Source organism: Parambassis ranga, chromosome 2 (assembly GCF_900634625.1).
Source record: "Parambassis ranga chromosome 2, fParRan2.1, whole genome shotgun sequence".
NCBI classification, from domain to species: domain Eukaryota; kingdom Metazoa; phylum Chordata; class Actinopteri; family Ambassidae; genus Parambassis; species Parambassis ranga.
In genome coordinates, this window is record NC_041023.1 from 4586732 (window position 1) to 4599899 (window position 13168).

Sequence of the window (13168 nt, forward strand, 5' to 3'; positions counted from 1 at the left end):
ACACTGTACATCCCACACTTCGTGTAAAAACATTCAGAAACTGAAACAGCTTCATATTTCACACACACATTTTATTGGATAAAATAAACACTGGTCTTATAATAAATACTCTGTGTTGATGCTGGGAGGGGGGTCTCTGTTTACTGGGCGATCTTGGTGAAGGACTCCCACAGAGCGGTCAGCTGAGCCTGCACGTCCTGAGCCGTGGCGTCCAGCTTGGCCTTCAGCTCCTCTCTCTGTGCAGCCAGGTTCTGCTGGATCTCCTGGGTCTTCTGAGCCAGCTGGCTCTCAAAGCTCTGGGTCAGGGGGATCATGCTCCTCTGGAACTCCTCCAGGCTCTGCTCCACCTTCTGCCTCATCTCCTGGGTGTAGGGAACCATCTGAGCCTGCAGCTGTTCCATGCTGTTCTCCAGCTGGACCTTCATCTCCTGGCTCTTCTGCATCATGACGGCCTTCATGGCCTCGGGGTCCATGGCCTCGGCGTAGGGGGCAGCCTCCTTCTTCAGCTCCTCCACCTTGTTCTGGATCTGGGCCACAATCTCCTCTGCGTAGGGCTGCATGTTGGTGCCGACGGCGGCCAGGTCTTTCTCCAGACGAGCCTTCAGCAGCTCGGCCTCCTGGGAAACCTGGGTCATGACGTTCTGGGTCAGAGGGGCCACCTGAGTGCGCAGGGCCACGATGTACTGGTTGACTGTGTCGGCGCTCTGAGCAATCTTGGCACTAAAAAGACACAAACAGTCCATTATTACACTGACACACATGTATGTTATGTTTGTCATTTGATCCAGTCTCTGACTCTTACTTCACTTCCTGTCCCAGCTCGGACTGTCTGATCTGGGTCAGGGAGTCCTCAGCAGTGGAGGTCATCTTGGCGACGTAGTCCCAGAAAGCATCTTTCACCACATCCAGATTGGTCTTGGGCTCCTGCCACAGGATGTTGGCGTTGCAGACTGCAGGTGAAGGAACAGGTTTAACTTCACCTGTTCAAGGAGGATTTTAGATCAGAGAGAGAACGTTTAACTCACCAGAGAACAGAGCCAGAGCCAGAACCACGAAGACCTTCATGATGAACTAGAAGCTGTAGAGGCAGCGCGTCTCTTCTTCACCAGGTGGGACGGTGTGTGCTGTGCAGGTGACTGTCAGTGGTTTTTATAGGCAGTATGGAGGGTAAAGTCCTCCTGTTCTGTGCCCTGCTGGACCCATATCAGCCACCGCTGTCACTCCACGTCACAGGATCAGCCTCACTGCTTCTTCAGCTTGTATCTCTGTTGTTACAGCCACACCCATCATGAGGAATCACAATTCTGCTTCTCACAAGGTGTCCTTCTCTTGGAAATGTAAAAATATTACATACTGATGATAATACCCCACAGACTGGTTCATACAGCTGAACCTGACTGTAGGCACCTTTATTAGGTCATCTGGGCCTGTGGCCTTTGCTCGGGGGTCAGCCTCCCTCTTAAGCTCCTCAACCTTGCTGTGGATCTGGGAAACAGTAGAACATATTTCCTTCAGGCCTTGATTGTGTTGCACTAGCTGGCAGACATGTAAAGAGACAGTTGTGTAATGCTGTTTTGAACCAAACTACCCATAATCCCTCTGTCTGTGACACCTCTCAGTCCCTCACAGACTGTCTGAATGTTTACTGAGTGTTTCTCCTGGGAGGAAGACTTGGTCTTATCAGTGAGTCAGGATCAAACTGCTGTACAAGGAAACAACATGTTCCTCTGTAAAGATTAGTGTTCAGGTCAAAGGGCAGAGCCGATCAAAGTCCTCCTGACACAAACTGACCCATGAAACCTCTGACAACAATAATCTGATTAAATTAAATGAAGTAAATCATTATGTATGTTTACTGTGTGTTTAAATTGAAAAAAAAAACATATATGTGCACCCCAACAGACTGAAATGATAAACATTAGCATAGCATTTGTTGTTAGCTGTCATCACTTTGTATACAGATGTCAGTTTACCCAATTCAAAGCTTAGTGCTAAGCTATTTGGTAATTTTGCTTCCAGAGCTAGTACAAACAAGCTACGCTAAGCTATACCTAAACTTTAATGCATTTTTTTGTTGCTTCTCCAAGCGGGTTAGCATGATGTTAGCAGGCTACATTAAGGTAGGCTATAAACGTTAGCATTGTCACTGTATGCGGCTAATTTAATTAGAAATATCACTGTGAGGATGCTAGCTATTTCTGGTAACCAGTGACCATTTTGCCTAAAATATTAACGTTAGCTTTGTCAGTGTATGCGGCTAATTTAAAGAGCTAACATATTTCTGCTAACCAGAGAACATTTTGCCTAAAATATTAACGTTAGCTTTGTCAGAGCAAGTCTGTTAGCATGCTATGATTTAGCTAAATTGTGATGTTAACATTGTTAGGATGCCGCTAACATACATTTCACCTAAATGTTTACATATTAGAATTCTCTGGAAGCATATTAGCATTTCAACAGTCCTAGCCTTTAGCTTTCATCATTTTGTGATGGATTTATCTTTAGCAACAATCTTTAACAATGGCAGCTGTCATCAATGATTGATTGATCGATTGATTGATTGATCAGTGATTCCGTGGACAGAGTGGTTGTCGGGGCCCCTGAGTGACCGACCACCGGTCCCATTGTTGTGAGGTGGTGACAGCTCCACACTGACTGCTGGACTTCGCTCCTCCTTTTTCTCCGCTCCACTCTGCTGCCTCTATAAAACTCAATCTGAAGGACACACACACAGAATTCAGCAGCTGACTGACTGAACACACACACAGGTAAGACACCAGTGGGACAAACTCACAGAAACGATCACAATAAGCTCACTTCTTCTTACACGCTTCTTTGCTGCTGCAGCATCAGTCATGAAGGTCCTGGTGGTGCTCGTCCTGGCTGTTTTCACCGGTGAGAAGATTTTCTGTAAAATAAAAACATAAATAAACAAACCCTTCAAACTACAGGTGCTCACCCTGATCTTCTTTTCTCAGCTGGGTGTGATGCCAACACCATGTCACAAAACCACCCCAGGCAGCTGGCCGACATGGTGAAGGACGCTTTCTGGGACTTTGTTGCCAAGGAAACAATGACAGCCCAGAATATCCTGAAGCAGCTCAGACAGTCCGAGCTGCAAAAGGAAGTCAGGTAAGAGTCACATATTAGTCCAGAACCTCCATCCATCCATCCATCACACAGAGAAGGTGACGTTCTTGTGTTTGTGTCCCTGCAGAGACCTCGTTGCAACGAGCCAAAGCTCCGTCAACCAGTTCATCAACAACCTGCGCACTCAGATGGCTCCTCTGACTCAGAACTTTATGACTCGGTTCTCCCTGGAGGCCGAGCAGCTGAAGGTCCGTCTAGAGAAGCAACTGGGAACCCGCATGCTGCCCTACATTGAGCAGCTGACGGCCAACTTCCAGAGACAGGTGGAGGAGCTGCAGAAGCAGGGCGTCCCCTATGCCGAGGCCATGAAGGGCACCCTGCAGAAGAGCCAGGAGATGAAGGTCCAGCTGGAGAAGAGCATGGAACGGCTGCAGGCCCAGATGGGTCCCTATGCTGAGGAGATAAGGGAGAAGATGGAGCAGAGCCTGGAGGAGTTTCAGAGGAGCATGGCCCCCCTGGTCCAGAGCTTTGAGAGCCAGCTGGCTCAGAAGACCCAGGAGATCCAGCAGAACCTGGCTGCACAGGGAGAGCAGCTGAAGGCCAAGCTGGACATGGACAGCCAGAACTTAAAGAAACGGCTGGAAGCTCTGTGGAAGTCCTTCACAAAACTGACCCAGTGAAACTAGTTGCTGATGTTTTTTCATTGATCAGTGATCAGTGATCGATCAGTGATCAGTGATCAGTCAGGATGGTAGATGAAAAGTGAACTACCTCATTTTGTATGTTTGCGTATGACACACGTCTGTTGTGTTACTGTTGACCACTAACAGTGTTTTCTGCAAAACAACAATAAACACGTCCACAGTGTTTTACATGTTTTGTGGTTGTTTGAATGGAAAAGTGTATCAAGCTTTGTCTCCCCCTGCTGGCACAAAGAGGAAGTACATCAACACTGATAACCCAACATGGTGTCATACTGCTAGGCCTTCCTATGTACTCAAAGGAGAGCCACACAAATTACCACAGATAATCCAGCATATTCTGAATTATGAAGCCGTTTCCATGGTGCTCATGGCTTTTAACATGTTGCATATCTGTAACTTGTCAGACTAATGATTTATAGCCTGTGAAACATCATTTTAGACAGAATATCCATGTTATTGTGAGCGTGGATGTCCGTGTTCATCAGTTATAAACAGCCTTATAGAAAGAAAACATGGTGACATCTGTGTCAACACAACAACACAAAGAGCACACAGCTCGGTGTAATTCATCTCATATATCGATATGTTTATTCTGCATGTTATGACTGATCTGTGTGAAGTGTGTGTTATTGGAAGGTCTCCCATCTTATAATAGTCATATAATGAAGGGCACGGTTGTTAAAGCAGACTATGGACCAGCTCAGCTGGATGATGCAGACAGCGACTTTGGCCTGTTCCTGTCGTGCAGTCAGTCAGTCAGCCAGCCAGTCAGTCAGTCAGTCAGTCAGTCAGTCGGTGCTGGAGTCATGATCAGACAGTTGTGTAGCTGTTTAACATTACAGAGAAATATTTACATTTAAATCAGGGAGCTCAGACACACTGCTCCATCTGACACACACTGAAACAGAGAGTACAGGTGTTGTGACTATTGACCAGTGTGTGTGTCTGTGAGTGTGTGTGTGTGCGACGTGGAGCCCAAACGACACACACAGCCATAAAAGGTGACAACAGCACAGCTCCTGTTGTCACCTTTGGACGCAGGTATTGGATCACATCCATTCACCTGAACTGTATAAATACTGAAGGACGGGCTCAGACGGTCCCACAGACGTCACACGCTCAGGTAAGACACACACTGCTACACACACTCCTGCAGAGCTCTGGATTATTTTACGTTTTTGTATATATATATATATATATATATATATAAATTTAATGGTAAAATCTTGCAGCGTCCGTGTTCCTGCTCATCATGAGGGTGTTTGCAGTGATTCTTGGGCTGGCAGTCCTCACAGGTGAGTGTCTGGGGCTGTCTGTGTACCCTTTTCATCTGAACACCTCAGAGCTCACCACTTCTCTGTGCCCGGACAGGCTGCCATGCCAGGACCGTGCCTCTGGACGACTGGAGCAGCGCCTGGGAGGTCACAGTGGACAAGTTCAAGGATTATTTCACCGAGCTGAACTTGAAGGCTAGCGACATGGTGCAGGACATGAAGAGCTCTCAGATCAGCAGGGAGCTTGAGTGAGTCCATCAGCCCGCCTTGGTCAGGGTGTTGTGATTTGCTGAGGCTGTTCTAGGATCATGACAAACCTCTGCAGCACATTCCTTCCCTCAGCTCGGTGTGAGGGGTTCGATCAGCAGGTCGCAGTGATGTGCGACATGTTGAGAGCTGCTGCCTGAATCCTCAGACCTCTCAGTAGATCCTCCTCCCTGACCCTGTCTGCTTTATTCTCTGTTAGATCGACTTCAGCACAAACAGAAGTCTTAATTTCATCTTTAGACCATGAGTGATTCTCAACATCTGTCTCGTCCTCCTGAACAGCACCCTGATCCAGGACAGCATGGCCGAGCTGGCCATGTACAAGGACGACCTGCAGACCAAGGTGGCCCCCTACACCCAGGAGGCCGCCGAGCGTCTGGGTGGCGACCTGCAGCTCCTGACCGACAAACTCCGGGGTCACATGAGTGAGGCCCGCGAGCAGATGGAAAAGTATGTGGTGGAGCTGCAGACCATGATGGAGCAGAACGCAGATGACGTCAGAGCCAGGGTCTCCACCTACGCCCGTAAACTGAAGAAACGCCTCCACAAGGACACTCTGGATATCAAGAGGTGAGTGAGACCGCAGAGGGCAGCGGCGATCTGATGGGGAACTCTCTGCAGTAAGACTCGGACAGCTTTATGATACTAACCTATCAGAGAAGTTTAATTTGAACACAGTCTGTGACTGCATGTGTGTGACTGTGTGTGTGTTTCCCCTTAGTCATGTTTCTGACTACATCGAAGCGCTGCAGACTGGCGCCTCCAACAACGTGGAGGACATGAGGGCACGCCTTGACCCTTACTTCGCCCATGTGAGAGACAACGCCCAGGCCAAGATGACCACCCTGAACGACCTGCTGATGTCGCACGTGGACAGTGTGAAGACCAAGATTCAGACCACAGCCGAGGACATCAAGGAACGCTTCGAGGACACTGCCGACGACCTGCGATCCACCGTGGAGGAGAAGATGGAGGAGCTGCGCAGCTGGTTCCAGCCCTACATCTCCATGATCAGTGACAACCTGTAAACCTCCATCATCAGTCTGCTTCTTTAACCATCACTTCCAAATATGATGCATCTGTAAAAGGTTTAAACCATTCATCAATAAAAAAAGGCTTAAGCTATTGATCAGAAGTGTGCTGCTTCATGTCTTCAAAGACAAATTAAATTAGCAATTAGCTTGTTGATAAATTAGCTACTACTAGTAGCACTATTGGTAGTTTATAACTAGTAGGCTAGCTAATCCAGGTGGCCCATTAATGAAGCTAAATTACAGCTACTAGACTTTATTAATCTGTTATTAGCAGAAAGCTAGCTTGCCACATTGCTTCAACAACAAACATAAGTATTATTTCCCACCATAAACTAAAATAAACAATGTAACATCATTTATAAATATATATGACAGCTGAAATCTGAATTTAAGTTGTATAATAACAGCTGACATCTAACTGAAATTGAGCTACACTACGGGCGAGCTGGCTAATGTAGCTAGCCTATTTGGCTATCTTGCCATACATATAGCTACGTTTCAGCTAGCTGACTCCTCATAGCTGCCGAATTTGCTAATGTTATCACTACTAATTAGCCAGCTAATTTGCTAAGTGGCTAAACTTAGCTTGGTGGTGGACTAATATTATCCCTAATATTAGAATAGTATTAGATATAGTTCTAATATTATGTAGTGCACATTCGAACTACATTACAGGACATTACTAATGTGCTAGTGTGATTTACTAGCTATTGTTATTAGCTACATTAGCTAGCTAGTTTAGCTGGCTTATCTAGCTAGCTACACACAATGTACAAAAACGGTAAACAACTATAGAACGGAATGATATGATTGTTGTTGCAACTGATTTGGCAGCCAGTAGATATCACTATTTCTGACTTAAATTTAGAACAAAAGTACAGATAACCCCACATTTATTTTGTTTTTTATATATATTTACTGAGAAACCTTTGCATTACAAAAGATTTTTTAGATTTTCACAGAACAAAACAAAACAGGTCAACAGGAATGAACAGCTGTTCATGTTGACATTCAAACTGTAATGTAGGAACAAACACTGATGAGGTATTAGCATTGGGCACCGATGTGGATAATAGAAAAATATCTCAAAATATATTCATACAAATAAAAATATTTTACAAAACATGTCTTCTGTTCAGTAGTATGGTAGCTGTGTGTGTTTTATTTTTACAGTAACAATGATAATATCACAGACACTTGCTGTTATTAGAGGTGTTCACCCATAAAACTGAAAATAGTTTAAAAAGATGAAAACAGGCTTTTCTTGTGTTGCTGTGATATTTACAGCAGCATCAGACTCGTCAAGTGTTCAAAAATCAAACAGTATTTTATGAAAAATAAAGATTACATTCAGGTTTTTATGAACACTCCAGCACTGTGTCCACGTCACACCTGCCTGGCGTGATCTATGTAATGCTCGTGCAGCTCTGACACGTCAGAGAAGGTGTGTGTGCAGAGTGCACAGCTGTGAAGGACTTCTTCCTCCTCCTTAGTGAACATTAACAGTGGAGTCAGGTCGACTGAGTCACTGTCGCTGCCTGCAGGGGTCTGCTGCTGCTGCTGCGGGTCAGCTGAGGTCTGAGGGCTGTCACAGGTGACACCAGCACCCTGCTGTGGTGCTGCAGAGGTAGTGATGGACGGAGGCTCCTCCTCTGTGTCTGACACGACTGTGGGCGGCTCTGATGACAGGACGGGTACGACGTACAGGCGGTCGGGGTGAGGATACCTGAACAGGTGTTTCTTGTTGCTGACTGGAAGGCGGCGCTGAGGCGGAGGTGACTCTTCAGCTTCACCTCCCTGGTTGGTGTTTCTGCTGAGAACGTATGAGGTCACGCTCTCCGGCAGGCTCTCCTCCGGCGCTCTCCCTGCTGTAAAGTGACACACCTGATGTGCCTGCAGCAGGTCTGTGCTGGAGAACGAAGCGCTGCAGTTCTTGCAGTGATAGGGGAAGAAAAGCGGCTCCACAGCGCCACCTGGCTGCGGTACGCTGAGCCGCTTCTTGTGAGTCTTTAGGTGAGCGTTTAAGGCACTGTGGCTGGAGAACGGGAGGCGACACTGGAGGCACACATGAGACTTTGTGCCTTTGTGAAGCAGCTTGTGTTTCTTCAGGTTGGTCTGGGTGGAGAAGTGTTTCTCACACGTGCTACATTTAAAAGGACGGGTGGAGGTGTGGGAGCTGGAGCCAAGGATGTGACAGGCCGTGGGTCCAGAGGGATGAGCAGCATGTTCACGTAGGTGGTGAATGTATGAACCCAGGAAGTGGAACTCCAGCTCACACTGGCTGCAGCGGAAGGGTCTGCGGGTGTGGCACAGGTGGAGCCGCCGCTTAGCAAAATGTCCACATAAGGGGATGACAAACTGAGGTCTGGAGCGTGGAGACGGCCTGCTGACACCACGGTCCTCACTCACAGACAGGCCGGAGCGGTGCAGTGACGGTGGAGGAGGCTGCAGGACTGTTTCCTCCTGAGGTGAAGCAGATGTTTGACTCATTTCCTGGTCTCCCTCCCGAGCTTCTCCCTCCCGAGCTTCTCCTTCCCTCCAGACGTCACTCAGTGAGGATCCACACACCTCCTCCTCTCCACTCTTTCTGCAGCACACCATGCAGTGTTGTCTGGTTCCGTTCGCCTGCTCATACTGCTGCCTGCAGGTCTGACAGGGTGGAGAAGCTTCGCGTCCGGTATGCGTCTGCATGTGGAGGACGTAGTGGCACCAGTGACGGTGCAGCTGCTTGCATATGGGACATTTAAAATGAACGGGGGTGAGCACTGTTCCACCGGCACCCTGAGACACCAGGAATCCACCCCTCTGTGTCTGCCTGCTGCAGACATCCGGCTGAGAGTGCAGCGCCTGGAAGCTGCTGCTGGAGAGCAGCGCTGGTCCTGAGTGTGTCCGAGAGTGAGTCTGAAGCTCCTGAAGTCTGTCGAAAGCCTTTAAACACACGGAGCAGGAGTAGGGTTTGACAGGCCAGTGCGTCCTCTGGTGATGATCCAGACCTGAAGACATGCTGAAGCTCCTCCCGCAGACGGAGCAGGTGAACGGCCTCCGCCTGTGCCTCCGTCGGTGCATCCTCAGAGTGGCTCTCTGTGTAAATTCCTTCAGACACACGGGGCACCTCAGAAGAGGACTTTCCTTTGTTTCCCTTTGTGTTTCTGGACCACCTGTGTCGTTTAGGTGGATCTTGAAGTGGCGCATGAACTCATGTTTGCTCTGGAATGACACGGCACAGCACGGGCAGTGCACTGCACCGGGGTCGCTGTGGAGCCGGAGATGCAGGTGAAGCTGGGGCAGCTGTGAGAACCTCCGGCCACACGTGGAGCAGACGTGGGGTTTCTCACCTGTGTGAATCCGTTTGTGGACCTTGAGGGCTGAGAAGTGACGGAACGAGCGACCACAGAATCTGCATTCCAGAGGCCTTGCTGACTTTTTATTGGAGCAGGGTTTAGGAGGCTGTTCATTGTTAGATGTCTTCTTTTCTTCACCTGGTGCTGAGGTAGAGGAGGAGGACGAAGAGCCGCCCTGAGGTTCCTTGACTTTCACTTTCTTTTGAGTTTTACTGGACCGGCGTCTCTTTGTGGTTTTTACAGGAGCTGCAGCTTCTGCTCTGCTTTTCTTTGGTGTCTGATTCTCAGCACGCTGCTGTCCGACCGTCACATCCATGCTGCTACAGGCTGTCTGAGGCCCATCACTGGTGTCTCCAGCTTCGACAGTCTTCTGTCCTTCATCAGACCACGGACATGTGGCTCTTTTCCTTTTCTGTTTTGTTTTTTTGCACATTTCTTCTGATGACTTCTGTGATGTTTGTGTCTTTCTGCTCCTGTTCTTACGATCTGAAGAAGCTGTGAGGCCACTTTGTGAATCAGACGCCTCTTCTTCACCCACAGACTCCTTCAGCCTTCGCTTCCTGTCAGCTGATGCTGCTTCTGTGGTTCCTGGAGTCTCTGGTGGACTAATCAGAGCGTCCTGTGGTTCTGGTTTCACTCGGCATCTCTTCTTACTTTTCACTTTCACATCTTTGGGTAAGTCTAGATTTAAGGAGGAAACAGGAGGCTGTGGAACACATTCGGACTCTGTTGGCCTTTGACCTTTTCTTTTCTTTTTGCCTTTAATATGTTCAGGTACAGATGGATCTGTCACACCCGCCTCGGGAGCAGCTGTCTGCTGTTTCTGTCTTCTTGCCACCACTTGTTGCTTTTTCCTGAGCGTCTGTATGGTGTTTTCTGGGTCATTTTCCACCGTTGGCTCCTTTTTGAATGTTTTTGTGCGTCTGCATTTTTTATCAGATCCTTTCAGTGATACTTTCATCGAGGTGCCTTCAGGCTGTGAGGTCACTTCCTGAGCCTTCACACGGTTGCTTGTGTCACACATGGTTCTTCTCTGTCTTGTTTTCTTACTTTCCGAGGCTCCAGCTGTTTCCACCAACACTTCAACAGGCTCTGATTTGATCTTCTTCCTCCCTCGTCTGTGCGTTGATGGTTTGTCCACAGATGTCGACACATTTCCTGCCTTATCACCAAGGGTTTCACCAGTCGATCCTGTACTGTTCACCTGACTGGAGTGAGACCTGGAACATGGAAGTTCCTCTAAGCTACTGCACACATCTGGAGCGTTGTCGTTGTCTGTGTGTGTTCTTGTGCTTCTCCTGTTCCTGCCAGTTTTAGGGGGCTCTGGAGGACTTAAAGTTTGCTCTCCTGCTTCTTCTTCTACCTTCATGGGTTTTCTTCGTCCTCTGCCTTTTTTAGGTGGACTTCTCCCCATGACTTCCTCTTCATTAAACGTAGCACACTGCACTTCAAACACCTCCTCTTTCACAGTAACGTGTGTGGTAACGGCATCACGTCCTCTCTCTGCTGCTCCCTTTCTCTGCCTTTGTCTGTTCAGGTTCCTCTTTCTGAACGTCAGCGACTCACAGACTGGTTCAGCTTTTATATTTTGCATGCAGAAATCTGCGGACACACCCGGGGCGGACATACTCGGGGCGTTCGCTGCCTCCGTCTGACATTTTCGTGCACGTTTTCGTGAAATGGGACGGGAGGATGTTGTGGTGGATGTTGGAGCGTCCGCACCGGTTCGGGTTTGCTCTTGGTTCTGCTGGAGGTGCTGGTTCTCTTCACCTGTCTCCAGCGTTTCAGGAGTAACCACTCTGGATGTGATGATCCTCCTGTTTCTGACGCACAGCTGAGGTTGAGTTCTGTGCTGTGTGGTCGGTCTGTCACAGTCCAGGTGTGTGAAACACACCTCTATATTGGATGAAAGTAGTGAATACACACCTGCAAACTGGCCTCTTTCTATCACAGCGGCTGTGTTCTTCTTCTTGTGTTTTCCTCTGGATGAAGCCGGAGTCACAGCCTGAGAGGACGGACATCCTCCTGTCTCTGTCAGCATGTCCCGCACTGTCCTTTTGTTCTTGGTTTTTCCAGTTTTTGCCTTCTTCGTCTTCAGGACTTCTTCTGTATTCCTGCCTACATCCTCGCTGTCTGCAGCTTTCACCTCCTCCTGGTTCCTGTCAGTACATTCAGACATCAGTGTACCTCCCTCCGGTGTTGTCACATTGTTTCCAGCAGTTTCTACAGTTAAATGAGCCTGTGTTGCCCCTTTTCTCAGTTTGTTGATGTGTGTTGATGCTTCACGTGCGATTTCTTTCTCGCCTGTGACAGAAACAGAGCTCACTTTACTCCTCATTTGTTGTCGTTTTTGTGTTTTCAGCCTGGATTGTGGAGAAATTTGAAGTGAATCTGTTGACGGGTGTGTGTCTTTCTTTTTACGGCTCATTTTATTTCCTGTTTTTAACGTTGATGGAGCTGCTGCAGTTTCACCTGAAGACGTCACACTGTCACCATCATTAGGAGTTGGTGTGTCACTTTGAGAAGACTGCTTCCTGTAGATTTCTCTGGATGACGCCTGAGACACAGCCTGAGAGGACGGACGTTCCCTCATCTCTGTCAGCGGTTCCAGCACTCTTCTTCTCTTTCCGGTTTTCCCAGTTTTTGCCTTCTTTGCCTTCAAGACAGCTTCTGTATTCCTGCCTACAGATTTCGCCTCCTCCTGGTTCCTGTCAGTACATTCAGACATCAGTGTACCTCCCTCTGGTGTTGTCACATTGTTTCCAGCAGCAGTTAAATGAGCTTGTGTTGCCGTTTGTCTCAGTTTATAGGTTTGTTGTTCCGGCTGGTTCACTGTTGATGCTTCACTTGTGATTTCTCTCTCACCTGTGACAGAGCTCACTTTACTCCTTATATGTTGTCTTTTTTGTGTTTTCAGCCTGAATTGTGGAGCTATATGAAGTGAATCTGTTGATGTGTGTGTGTCTCCTGACAGATGTAATTGTTCTTTTTTACGGCTTGATTTATTTCTTGTTTCAGCTGCTGCAGTTCCTCCAGAAGACGTCGCTCTCTCACCATCATTAGGTGATGGCATGTCAGAACAGTCAGAAGTACGTGAGCTTCTGTTGTGGTTCAAAGTTTCCTCTAATGATACATTTGAACATGTTTTTGTCTTTGTCTCCTCTGAGTCCCATCCCTTTGCGATCACAAACATTTTGGCCATTTTGATGAGGGTCTTCCTCTTGAACCGTCGGCCTGGTCTGAGCTTCTGCTGCTGCAGCATCTGATGGAGGACTGAGCGGTACGTTTGGTCCTCCTTGCTCTCCGCAGCGTGTCCTTCACTGTGTGTTTGCACCATCACCAATGATGCGTTTCCTTTCTTCCCTGTTTTTAGAGGCAAAACATTTGCGTTGTCTTTGCCAGGAGGAGTCGCTTCTTCAGGATGATCCTCCACAACAGGATCACCGCAGACAATGTTG

The 13168-nt window shown here is 48.0% G+C and overlaps 4 protein-coding genes across 4 annotated transcripts; 2 read left to right on the forward strand and 2 right to left on the reverse strand.

The window, feature by feature from the left end:
• Window positions 1-50: 50 nt before the first annotated feature.
• On the reverse strand, window positions 51-1149 carry LOC114453616 (apolipoprotein A-IV-like). The gene is made up of 3 exons (XM_028433574.1): window positions 1026-1149; window positions 803-950; window positions 51-720 (listed from the first exon to the last, which is right to left on the reverse strand). Exons 1-3 carry the CDS (start codon window positions 1063-1065, stop codon window positions 141-143), a joined length of 768 nt encoding a protein of 255 aa, XP_028289375.1. The 5' UTR covers window positions 1066-1149; the 3' UTR covers window positions 51-140.
• Window positions 1150-2855: 1706 nt separating this feature from the next.
• On the forward strand, window positions 2856-3770 carry LOC114431599 (apolipoprotein A-IV-like). Its single transcript, XM_028399155.1, has 3 exons — window positions 2856-2895; window positions 2979-3132; window positions 3218-3770. Exons 1-3 carry the CDS (start codon window positions 2856-2858, stop codon window positions 3768-3770), a joined length of 747 nt encoding a protein of 248 aa, XP_028254956.1.
• A 1071-nt stretch (window positions 3771-4841) lies between these two features.
• apoea (apolipoprotein Ea) lies at window positions 4842-6464 on the forward strand. Its single transcript, XM_028399153.1, has 5 exons — window positions 4842-4917; window positions 5027-5089; window positions 5166-5316; window positions 5618-5905; window positions 6057-6464. Exons 2-5 carry the CDS (start codon window positions 5047-5049, stop codon window positions 6361-6363), a joined length of 789 nt encoding a protein of 262 aa, XP_028254954.1. The 5' UTR covers window positions 4842-4917; window positions 5027-5046; the 3' UTR covers window positions 6364-6464.
• A 1291-nt stretch (window positions 6465-7755) lies between these two features.
• Window positions 7756-13166, reverse strand: LOC114431950 (uncharacterized). Its single transcript, XM_028399641.1, has one exon. It carries the CDS (start codon window positions 13045-13047, stop codon window positions 7756-7758), a length of 5292 nt encoding a protein of 1763 aa, XP_028255442.1. The 5' UTR covers window positions 13048-13166.
• Window positions 13167-13168: the final 2 nt, after the last annotated feature.

What these genes read in the sequence shown, in the direction of transcription:
- LOC114453616 (XM_028433574.1), bottom strand. Translation starts at nt 1,065, where the DNA reads ATGAAGGTCTTCGTGGTTCTGGCTCTGGCTCTGTTCTCTG. An exon ending in GGCTCTGGCTCTGTTCTCTG is followed by an intron (nt 951 to 1,025) that starts GTGAGTTAAACG and finishes CTTCACCTGCAG; the next exon opens with TCTGCAACGCCAACATCCTG. An exon ending in GAGCTGGGACAGGAAGTGAA is followed by an intron (nt 721 to 802) that starts GTAAGAGTCAGA and finishes GTGTCTTTTTAG; the next exon opens with TGCCAAGATTGCTCAGAGCG.
- LOC114431599 (XM_028399155.1), top strand. Translation starts at nt 2,856, where the DNA reads ATGAAGGTCCTGGTGGTGCTCGTCCTGGCTGTTTTCACCG. An exon ending in CGTCCTGGCTGTTTTCACCG is followed by an intron (nt 2,896 to 2,978) that starts GTGAGAAGATTT and finishes TTCTTTTCTCAG; the next exon opens with CTGGGTGTGATGCCAACACC. An exon ending in GAGCTGCAAAAGGAAGTCAG is followed by an intron (nt 3,133 to 3,217) that starts GTAAGAGTCACA and finishes GTGTCCCTGCAG; the next exon opens with AGACCTCGTTGCAACGAGCC.
- apoea (XM_028399153.1), top strand. Translation starts at nt 5,047, where the DNA reads ATGAGGGTGTTTGCAGTGATTCTTGGGCTGGCAGTCCTCACAG. An exon ending in TGGGCTGGCAGTCCTCACAG is followed by an intron (nt 5,090 to 5,165) that starts GTGAGTGTCTGG and finishes GTGCCCGGACAG; the next exon opens with GCTGCCATGCCAGGACCGTG. An exon ending in GACACTCTGGATATCAAGAG is followed by an intron (nt 5,906 to 6,056) that starts GTGAGTGAGACC and finishes GTTTCCCCTTAG; the next exon opens with TCATGTTTCTGACTACATCG.
- LOC114431950 (XM_028399641.1), bottom strand. Translation starts at nt 13,047, where the DNA reads ATGGTGCAAACACACAGTGAAGGACACGCTGCGGAGAGCAAGGAGGAC.